We start from the raw sequence: 11,889 nt of genomic DNA, 5'->3' as shown, positions 1-11,889 counted from the left end.
AGCGGCGAGAACCGCAGGGCGTCTTAAAACAGCGGCGGCAGCGGGTGGTTGCACGCAATAACTCCGGCGCGGACGGCCACGCGGCCATGCACGACGAGACGCGTCCCTCGCGTCGCCCGGGAAAACAGGGACGCCATTAACGTCGCTTGACCAAAGGTAGGCGACGGGGTTTTAGCCTTCCGTGCCGCCGACGGGTCGGCCCCGCGTCGTTTGGCCTCGCTTCGTTGTGTCCGGCGGTCCCCGGAGCGTCCCCCGTGGGACGGGGACGGGCTCGGGGCGCCGGACACCGTATCGGGCCGCGCCGGACAAAAAGGGCTTTGGGGGACGCGGCTGGAACGCTTTTTGGTCCGGCGCGCCCCAAATCCCTTTGGGGACGCTTTGGGGACGCGGTCGGAGATGCTCTTAAGAGTTCCAGTGTCACATGGTTTAGAAATTGCAATCCTAATTTTTGGGGGTTCTTAAATTAGTTTGATTTCTCAAGAATCAATACGATCTGTTCTGGACTTGAACGGAAGCTAATCAGTTTGATCATTTTACCCATCTTTGAGAGGAGTGAATCATAATTTGATCATATATCAATCTTGACAAGAATTGTAAGCGTCTGCAGTAACATTGATGTCACCTGCTGTCCAAAACCAACACGGCCTGTCCAACATAACTGTGTAAAAAATATGCCTAGTGTGTTGTAACTTTCTTGTATCTAGAAACATTGTACAGCAGATTGACATATTGGTGTAAGCAAAATACGACATACTTCAGAAATATAACCCATTCCCTGCTACTACCACCAGGAACTGACCCGGGTACTTTGCACAAATTTCGTAATGTAGCATCACCTAAACCACATGAAACTGCGAATATTAGTCGGCATTCAGATAGCAGCAATAGAAGGCAGACTCTCAATGGAATATAGTACTCCTACATAAATTGAGCAAATAAATCAGCTACTAGAAGTAGAACCCTGTTCAGCAGACATCAGCGAACACATTCCAAATTTCGAACACCTGACTTTCTTGTATCTAGAAACATTATAGAGCAGATTGACATATTGGTGTAAGCAAAATACGACATACTTCAGAAATATGACCCATTCCCTGCTACTACCACTAGGAACTGACCCGGGTACTTTGCACAAATTTCGTAATGTGGCATCACCTAATCCACATGAAACTGCGAATATTAGTCAGCATTCAGATAGCAGCAATACAAGGCAGAGTCTCCATGGAATATAGTACTCCTACATAAATTGAGCAAATAAATCAGCTACTAGAAGTAGAACCCTGTTCAGCAGACATCAGCGAACACATTCCAAATTTCGAACACCTGAAATCAACGTCAAGACAGGATACTGCGACACAACACTTCCAACCCAGCATAGGAGCGCCTAGTCTTCACGGAATGCCTCAAAAGGATCATCAAGAGACAACTCTGATCCCGCTGGGAAGTTCCAGGTACTACTTCCAACAGGCAAGCTACTGATTGTATATTGCACAGTGCAGTCCCTACTAGCCCAATGAGCAGAATAAAGGGCACCAACTCCGGCAACCACTACTTGCCTCTCGGCATAGGTTAGCTCACTTTTCATCACGATGAACATCCTCTCCAGCTTCCGCGCATTCTCTGCGATGAACGTGAGGAAATCAAACTCATTGTGCCTCCCTTGTAGCTCATGGAAGGCCAGAGTCCTGAGGTGCGACTGGACACACTCGATAGGATTTGCTCTCTGCCAGATCTTCAGATTAAGGTTGCTAAGCGTTTCACGATGTGCCCGAGACTGCAATTGAAATCAATAAACAGTTCAGCTGCACATAGTTGTGATTATGAAGCAGCGATCTTATGCACTATAGTGATCATGATCCGAATGTCAATGGAAGGGCGATATGAGGGGGTGTTACCTCGACAACCAACGTCTCAACGCTAGGAAAGCACCTGAGGAAGATAGGAAGCATCTCGACTTCATTGCAGAATGCGAACTGCAGTTGCACAGCCAACATCTGTACGCTTGGCACAGTGTTGTGCGTGCTCGCCTTTGTTCCAGCCTTCAATGCACCAAAAGAATTATTAAAAGTAAGCACAGATTTATAGAATTTTGGATTCTTAAAAAATACTCCCTCCGTTCCCTAATTCTTGTCAAACTAAAACCATGATAAGAATGATGAAACGGAGGGAGTAGAAATCAAAAACATTTAAATAATATTCAGGAAAACTAACATCTGGAGTTACAAATATCTCCAAATAATTAAATAAGTATTCAGAGCAACGTAAATTCAAAATAAAAGAAAATAATTTGTACTGTTGGGATAGTGCGATGATAACATTCTTTTTCAACACCTTTATATATCATGGAAGAGTGAAACGGTCTATTTAGGAGTGCTGTGTGTCTACGTTAGTCAACATGCTATAGAGACAGACATATACAGAATGAAATCGACTCTACACATGGGCCACAAAGGCTAATATTCATCTTCAAGCAGCTTGTCTGTTGAACCCTGAAGGTAAGCCACGGTAAAGAAGCACATGCCTGAAGAGTGAAAGTAAAGTATGCCTAGATTCATTTGATTTTCAAACAGTGGATAATACCATTCAGGCATTTAATTTATGATGCACATTTCACTAATATGGAAAAAATACTGCAAACCAGAACTTCCTTTGATATAAACCTGCATTTAGCCTGCTAATGGGTTCAGTTTCAGGCTTTTGTTAGACATCACGGTTCACTGGGCAACGAACTCAATCGACTGGACGGACCGTTAGGTGAGCGGTATCACATCTACGGCACTCTCAAGGGCTGTTGCCATTGCTGTGATGTCTCGACAATAACTCGAGAAACTAAAAGCTCGGAAACAGTCAGTTCATCAGATTGGCAGGACCATTCTGACTGCTAACCCGTAAGCAACCAAACTATCAATTGCAGTTGAAACTGTATGAGAAATTCTCCAGCTCCAACATGAAAGAAGAGGTCCCAACTATTCTAAAAGCAAATGAATCAGAGCAATCTACCTCTCAACCAAATTAAGGCAACTCGTCATGTGTTTCAGGTGCTACAATCTAACAACTCTCTCTTGTTTCTTCATTTTGTAACATACTGTTATACTACTGCCCTCTAAATGGATATGCTTTTTTGTACCTAATGCAGGCCTGTAAGCATTCCATATCATGAAAAGGAATAAAATTGGAGATTTGAGTGGACATGGCGATGCACATATATACCTCGATGATGGTGTTGCCGATCTGCAGCACGTGCGCTCCTGGCTCCAGGTATCCCAGCACACGCAGCTTAGAAACATGGTCAATCTTGACGATCGTCTTAACATCGCTCAACCCGTGGCGCTCGTTCCAGTTTTTCCACAGGAAGAGACGCTCTAGCCTCGGGGCGTCCACGACGGCGACCTCGTTCATGATGGACATGCAGAACTGCGCGGACCGTAGGCTGTGGGTGGTGAGACGAGCGCGCAACGGTGTGAGGCTCCCGGTGACCGTGAGGATCTCCAGCGCAGGGCTGACGGCGAGCACGAAGTCGAGGTCGTTGGCCTCCATGACGACGCAGCTAAGGAAGAGGTGGCGAAGGTTGGGGAAGGCCGCGTTTCGTGGGAGCGCGGCGGTGTCCGGGAGCACCCAGGCGCCGATGCAGAGCCGGCGGAGCGAGGCGCAGCTGAAGATCGCGGGAGGGAGGCGCAGGCCTTGTAGAGGAAAGGGGCGATTGACGAAGACGAGCTCGTGGACGCCCTTGGCGGCGAGGAGCTGGAACCAGCGCGCGAGCAGGGGGTCGTCGGCGTGGACCATGAAGCTGCAGGTGAGGCTTGCGAAGGGGAAAGGCCCAGGGTGTGACTCGAGGACGGCGGAGACGGCGTTGGTGACGGCGCGTGACGCGGCGCCGGCGCGGGCGGGCCGACGCTCCCCGTCGCCCCCGGGGAGGAGGTGGGTGTCGACGAGGACGAGCGGGGCGGAGCGCCAGAGGCCGCGCCAGCGTGAGGAGAGCACGGTGGTGCGCGCGCCGTCCTTGGCGGGGAGGAGAGAGACCACGCGGCGGAGGAGATCGTCGGGGAGGCGGCTGACCCGGTCGGCGCTGTCGCTGGCGGCGGCGCAGCAGAGGGAGGCGGTGGTGCGGACGGGGGGTTCCGGCAGGTAGGAGTAGAGGAAGTTGAGGAGGAGGTCCATGCCGGAGCTGAGCGTGCCCGGTGGGAGCCCGTGCGGCATCGTCGTCGGGGACACCATCGCTTCCTCCCGGGGTCGTCGGCGGCAAGAAATGGTGATACACTTACTGCGGCGCGGATTCTGTAACTTGCCGCAGACAAGGCAGAGGCTGGCTTTGCCATGTCGGTGTCGGATGCCATCCATTCCCGATCACACGGCCACTGCTTCCCCTGCCTAGTCTGAACACCCAGCAAAGAGTCCAGCCCACGTAAGGCCTAGTTCGGTGATTATTTCGAGGCCAGGTTGGGAAATGTGGGCCAAACAGACACAAAGGTTATTGAGTGCATAAGTTGCACTGCCTTCAGATTTGTAGAGCACTGCCATTTTTCTACAATGTGATCAGATGCGCTCCCTAGATGCACTGGTTTTTTGCCTATTTATGTTTTATTGCAACTAGATTGGTGTTTGTTGCATATGTTGTTTTCTGCTACACTTTTGTGATTAAAGAAATAGGGAATTGCTAATTCAATTAAAAAAAGCCATTTTGGGTCCGAGATGTCAGAACCTCTTTTGCAGCTTTTACGCACCACAGGGATATTTCGAGCAATGGTACATACACATTAAAAATGTTGCGCTTTAGTTTTGTTGTTGTGACCGCAAGACACCCAAGATTTCTCCTCCTAGATTAGAGGGTGGTGAAGCCATTTAATATTTCTCCTATATCAGCCGCTGATGGCTAGCATTGGGCAATAAGAAATCTAATACATTTATTAGGTTGTGTGATCCAAAAGTTGTAAAAAGAAAACCAAAAATGCATCACGGGCTACCCGTGATGCAATTTGTGCACCGGATAGGGAAGCCAGATCCCATTGTTTGGTTGCCTGCTTTCAGCCCAACTTGGATGCACCGAAACACAAATCAGGTGTTTGGTTGCACAAATCACAGCCTTACCATAGTTCAAATTGGGTGAGAATATCATGCCATAGCATGTTACATATGGTCACACACCATTCAGAAGAACAAGATCCTCACGATCACGACGACCAGGAAGACAATGATGTAATCTTTGACCCTTTCAGTAACGTACCTCCGGTGCTCCTTGTAGAGCATGCACCGCCTCCGGCGGTAGCTGTGCTAACGGCACTGGCCGATCGATGGCCTCAACTTCCATGGCCTCATCATCCAAGAAGCTGCGTACTTCTGTTGTGCCTCCTCCAATGTTTCATACCCTCTCTATCCATGAGCTGTAGATTGCTGGAACCCGTCCTAGGAACACCATATACCACTAGCATGACATAAGAAGAACAAGTAGGGTTGTTGATCGATCACAACCATGAACCAAGTCATAACAGAGCAACACAACTAAAGAGCAACATAGATGTTGACAGTAAATGATAACTAACAGGGGCATGCATGATCTTGCAAAAGTGGATCACAAGTTGATCCTACACTACTATGGTGTCATCCTACCACCACAACAAAAGTGGGTGTCATCCTAACACCACAAGTTCACCATCACCTGAGGGGTTAGGGCGTGTTCGGCAACCCTCCGGCTCCCAGATCCGCGGTGCTCCGGCCCGGAGCAGCGCCGAACGTGGCAACTCCACGGAGCCAGATCCGTGGAACGGGACGATTCGGCTGTATAATTCGCGGAGCACCTATTTCGCTGATCCGCGGAGCAGCCCGGCACGGAGCAGCAGTTAATTACGACGCTCTGCCACCGCCAACTGAGAAAACTGCTCGGTTCGATTCCTTCCTTCCCCGACCGAGGCTCTCTCCCACACCACGCCAAGTGCTCCCGACCTGTCCTTGACCTAGCCGCCACAGGCTCCCGAGCCGCCGCCGCACCTCAACTCCGGCGTCGCCGTCTGCCCGAGCCGCCGGAGCTGGCCGTCCGCCCGAGGTCGCCGTCTTCCCGAGCCGCCGGAGCTGTCCGTCCGCCGGCGCGCCGCTCCCGGCCTCCAAGCCGGTACCCGTCCTACGATGGCGAGTCAACCTTCACCTACCGTGTCTGCACCCTCCTCGATACGTCCAAAACGTATCTACTTTCCCGAACACTTTTGCTATTGTTTTGCCTCTAATTTGTGTATTTTGGATACAACTAACACGAACTAACGATGTTTTCAGCAGAATTGCCCTGGTGTCTTATTATTGTGCAGAAAATCAACCTTCAGGAAAATCCCCGGAAATAATTGCAATGGGCCTATTTTTACAGAAGACCCACGGAGCCAGAAGATGAGACGGAGGGGGCCACGAGGCGCGCACACCACGTGGCGGCGCGGTGGGCCCATGGCCGCGCCGCCATATGGTGAGGCCGCCTCGGCCAGCCCCCGACGCTCCCCTCTGGACTACTTAAAGCCCTTGACCTAAAAATGCACGGGGATTCGACCAATTTTCCGTAAGCCGTCCCGTAACTCTGCCGCCACCGAAAACCCCATCTCGGGATCGAAACTCCGTTCCGGCACCCCGCCGGGACGGGGAATTGGAGGAGATCATCGCCATCATCGCCACCGACGCCTCTCCATCGACCATCCATGATTCCCCCATCCATGTGTGAGTAATTCCCCCGCTATAGGCTGAAGGGGATGGTAGGGATTGGATGAGATTGTTCATGTAATAGTCATAAGATTGTTAGGGCATGGTGCTTAGTATCCGTTGTTGGTACTTTTATGATATTGTTCCAACTTGTTATGCTTAATGCTTGTCACTAGGGCCCGAGTGCCATGATTTCAGATCTGAACATGTTATTGATTCATGATGATATTCATTGTTTTACGATCTTACCTGCAAGTTGTATACACATATTGTCGTCCGGAACCCGAGGCCCCAAAGTGACGAAATTGGGACAACCGGAGGGGAAGGCTGTGATATGAGGATCACATGTGTTCACGGAGTGTTAATACTTTGTTCCGGTACTCTATTAAAAGGAGTACCTTAATTACCGATAGTTTCCCTAGAGGCCCGGCTGCCACCGACCGGTAGGACAAAAGATGTTGTGCAAGTTTCTCATTGCGAGCACGTACGACTATATACGGAACACATGCCTATGGCTGTTTAGTACTTGGATACCGTTTTATTATTATCTGCAAATGCCTAGTCTTGATTATTACATGAGTTATCTTATCCATGCAGCGCCCGCTCATCCATCCCTATGCCTACAGTATTTTAATCCTGTTGTTTACTATAATCGCTACTGCTGTCTTTATTACACTGCTGCTTATATTTCACCACTGCTACTGCTATAAAACTGTTGCTACTGATCTCTACTATTAAGAGCAAACTGGTGAATGCCTGGTGTCACATTTTCAGGATGGACAATAATACCCCCGACGTCCTCAATTCATATTTTCTCCCTCAAACCACCCGGTCCGCACTCCTCAAAAATAGCTAACCATCTTATCTTATCTTATCTTGCTAATAGGAACAACTACCTTGATGGAGTTATCACAGTTTGACTCAATTTACCACACGCATATCATCATGGCAACCCATCGTTTCCGACTCTGGTGGCGTGGCATCGCCGCACCGATGGGTGGGACCGCCGAGCGCAAATCTGAAAGGTGTAGCAAGTGCGAGTCGGCTTTCCCATGGTGCGTGCACGTCGCGGCCGCCGGTAGCTCTTTGGATGAACGGGGCGACCGAATTTTTTCGGCTCTTTGGATGGAGGAGGGAGGGAGTAGATCGAGGGGTAAGCAGCCGACCATGGCGTGTGGTCTACCGCGTACGCCTCATTTGCCGTGTGCAAGAGAAATTGAGAAAAGAGATGAGAATAGCTGGAGACATAGATTTGGCTTGTGTGTTTATCATCGCTGCCGCCGATCGCTAGCGCGCGTGTTTGCCCGCCAATTGCAAAGGTGTGTTTCCGCTTCGTCTTATTTTATCTCGGAATGAGCGCATGTGCTTTCTTGTGTATGCCGCGGCTGCTAATTGCTATTGATGCTGCTTGCTAGCACGTACATGAGTGTTAGATGCTCGCTTTCCGACTGCTGTAAAACTTTTTGTTTCCCAGCGCCTCGTGCCGGCAACCGCGCCCACGCCTCCATCCAACGGCACCGCGTTCGGGTGTTTTTGACATATGAAGTGGTGATCTCATTACTGCTTTGTTGACTTCTGTCATGTCTTTGGATACTTTACCGTTCAGATCATGTGGTGATCTTGCTTAGCTTATGTAAGTAATTAGTCTGAGATGTTTGATTTATTGAGATTGCAGATCCGATATTTTTTTCTCTCCCCTGAAGTCGCCGATCTTTTTATTTGTTCTATAATTGCTTTTGGATTCTGTATTTTCCTATTTTTATTACCGATGTATTCATGGATCTTGGATCCCCCAAAATCTGTTTTGCTTGTTTGTTAATATATGCGTAATCCGTGATATATTCATGATAACTCGTGACCGTGGAACATGATTGTAGCCTGATGTAAATTTCGACGTGGAGAGGGCTCACGTAGGTCCATGCATCTTATTTATCTACTTCATGTTGCAGAAAATTCTTGTTCATATACTCCATTATATTTATTGAGCCAATCGTTCTTGTTCAAACAGATTTTTTTGTTGAAGGGAATCTCAAGAACAAATGCTTCAGATCCAAATGTCAATGGATGGTTTGTTCTGAATAAAACTTTTGTTTAATCTCCATATGTGTAAATCGTGTTGGAATTCTGTACCATTTTTTATGGGTAATATCAGAAATTAATTTCGTATCATATAAAAAATATGGCAATGTCAGAAATAAATTTTTATCATATGAATTTTTTTGTTGTGCCATGAGAATGGGAAAGAGCGGAGAAAAATGAACGGTAAAGTTTGTGTATTATAAACCAATTTTACGGTTCAAACTGATCTATTGAATGATTCTGGTTCATGCCATATTAATTTCCCATTCTATCCTGGACAGAACTACATCGAGGTCGACCTTGTTTTTGCTTATATTCAGGTCACCGAAACTATCCATTTGTGGTAAAGGAATATTTCCAAAAATAGTAATAGTGGGCCCGCGTGGGAACCAGAAGAAAGCACGGGCAACTCTTCAACGGCGGAGTAACAACCGTGCGGCTGATGGAGGAGTGGTTTAGCTCCGGAGGGCGGGGAGGATGGCAGCCTGAACCGTCCGCCGAATGGCAGGGAGGCCGGCAGCCGAAACCGTGCGCCGGGGGGTGTGGAGGCCGACGGTGAGTGGCTCGGCGCCGGAGGATGGGATGGACGTGAGAGAGCTAGCCGTGGATGGGCGCCAAACAGCGAGTGACCTTGGCAGCGTGTGTGGCCACAGGCGGCATGAGTAACCCATGCGGTGGTGTCGGGAGAATGTGAAATTAGGAAAAGTTTGTTATTTTAAAATTAAAGTTGGGGAAATTTGGGTGAGGAAGAAAGCAGGATTGTCCGACTTTTCTCAGTACTCCAATACCAACAAGCACTGACATGTGGTTTTCTGTGGTTATCATTACAAAAAAAAAAGTATTATATCATCCTAATGACCAAGAGATAATAATATTTTCCATTTATTTGCAAAAAATTGTTTGGTTACTTAGTATTTTCTTTTATGCTTTCATGCGATAAATGATTTGTTCATCCAATTTGCACCGGGAGTACTTTATGTTCACATTCTTATATTTTTATGAAAATAAAACTTCATGCTAACTCGATAGATTGATTGTGCAGGATGGCTACGAGTTGACAAAGAGATTTTTGATACACATACTTAAGTACCTTGCTAATGACATTGAAAATAACATACAGGATGTTGTGCGAGCATATGTTATTCACCATCAAGAGAGCATGGATTTAATAAATAATATAAGAAATAATATGTCGGTCTCGTTGCCTTTTATAATTATTACACTAAATTATGTGATATGATCTTATGATATTTTAAATATTATGTTGTTATTTTTATGTACTTAAATGTTTTTGCGCATCATTTACACTTGTAATATTTGTGAAATTACATAAAGTAGAGATCCATGTAATATTGTGACTGGCATAAGGTAGGGAGCCGTGGCGAAGCACGGGCATTCCACTAGTAAACTATTGCGAGCAAGTCCGTTTCCAGGTGCAGCTGAATCGACAACTCCGCTGTTAAGGCTTACAAATATTCTTTGGCTCCCCTTGTGTCAAATCAATAAATTGGGTTTTACTTCCCTCGAAGACTGTTGCGATCCCCTATACTTGTGGGTCATCAAGACTATTTTCTGGCGCCGTTGCCGGGGAGCATAGCTTTATTTGCAAGTTCACCTGAATTGATATTGTTCGCTGCAAATCCTCCATCATGGGTAAACCTCGCGATGATAAAGTTGCCATATTACCATCCACTACAAGAAAAGGTACAACTCTGAGTACCTCTGCTGCTCTTGATTCACCATCTGTGATAAGTCAACTTGTTTCACCACCACAAGCTTCACGTGTTGGTACTTCTTCTGAATCTGAAAATTCCTCTGATAATTTTGATGATGCTTCTATCGTGCTTGATGATAATGGTTCATTAGGTCCTTTTCTAGATGCTACAATTGCTAGGTCTAGACAAATTGAAAATACTGAATTCCTAATGAAAATACTGTTACACCTGTTAATTCACCTGAGTCTGTTGAACACTCTAGTGATAACCCTGATGAAAATTATGTGGAAATTGATCATGATTTTATTGATAAATGTAATGCTACTACTAGTGTAAGTAACATTAAAAATCTTCTTGCACAACATGTTGTTAGATATAAACTGTCTCCTGATACTAAATTTGCCACATCTCCTATAAACATTAAGGATAAGGATTATGATTTTTCTCTTGATTTATCTCATATATCTATTGTTGAGAAAACACCTTTTTGTGGTACTGAAAAAGAAAGTGTTGTAGAGCACATGAATGAGCTTTCTACTTTGAGTAGCTTGTTTTCTGATGATATTAACAAGCGTACTTACTTTGTTACGAAATTTTTTCCTTTCTTATTAAAGGATGATGCTAAAACTTGGTATAATGGTTTGCCTCCTGATTCTATTGATAGTCCAAGTTGTTTGCTTGATATTTTCTTTCGAAAATATTTTCCTGCTAGTGCTCAACATATTGCTTTGCAGAGAATTTATAGTTTTGACCAGGAAGATGGAGAAAAATTGCCTGAAGCTTGGGCAAGGTTTTGCTCTCTTCTTAGAGCTCGGCATGGACATGATTTGGAAAAGCATGACTTACTTGATATATTTTATAGTGGACTAACCATTGAGTCTAGGGCATACCTGGATAGTTGTGCTGGTTGTGTTTTCAGGAAAAGAACTCCAGACAAACCTGAAGAATTATTGGCTAGAATAAGCCAAAATCATGATGATTGGACTACACCTGAACCAACCCCAACACCAATATTGAAGAAGAGGGGTATGATTGAATTAAATAATGAAGATATGAGGGAAGCCAAGAAATCTCTTAAAGAGAAAGGTATTAAATCTGAAGATGTGAAGAATTTACCTCCCATAGAAGATTTATGTAAGATAACTCCTCCTTCATCCAGAATTGAGGTACATTCTCTTCAACACTTTGATAAAGGAGACATTCCTTACTCAAAACCTCCTAATCAATGTTTAGATGAATTTGATAATTATGTTGTTAAGCAAGATAACTTTAATATGAGAATAGAGAATCATTTAATGGAAAATTCTCAAGCTATTAGTAAATTGCATGATATTGTGGAGAGAACCTCCAATGATGTTAAGATGCTTGTTAAACATTTTCATATGGTTCAAACTCAAATTGATCAACTCACTAAAGTGCAAAATGA

The 11,889-nt window shown here is 45.9% G+C and overlaps 1 protein-coding gene across 1 annotated transcript; it reads right to left on the bottom strand.

Moving 5' to 3' along the window:
• Positions 1–1,218: 1,218 nt before the first annotated feature.
• Positions 1,219–4,215, bottom strand: LOC124689826 (FBD-associated F-box protein At5g60610-like). The gene is made up of 3 exons (XM_047223292.1): positions 3,211–4,215; positions 1,896–2,039; positions 1,219–1,774 (listed from the first exon to the last, which is right to left on the bottom strand). Exons 1-3 carry the CDS (start codon positions 4,213–4,215, stop codon positions 1,385–1,387), a joined length of 1,539 nt encoding a protein of 512 aa, XP_047079248.1. The 3' UTR covers positions 1,219–1,384.
• Between the last annotated feature and the right edge of the window lie 7,674 nt (positions 4,216–11,889).

This window comes from Lolium rigidum, chromosome 2 (genome assembly GCF_022539505.1).
Source record: "Lolium rigidum isolate FL_2022 chromosome 2, APGP_CSIRO_Lrig_0.1, whole genome shotgun sequence".
Taxonomy (NCBI): Eukaryota; Viridiplantae; Streptophyta; class Magnoliopsida; order Poales; family Poaceae; genus Lolium; species Lolium rigidum.
The sequence above is the reverse complement of the archived record's forward strand: the minus strand, read 5'-3'. Positions and strand labels throughout refer to the sequence as shown.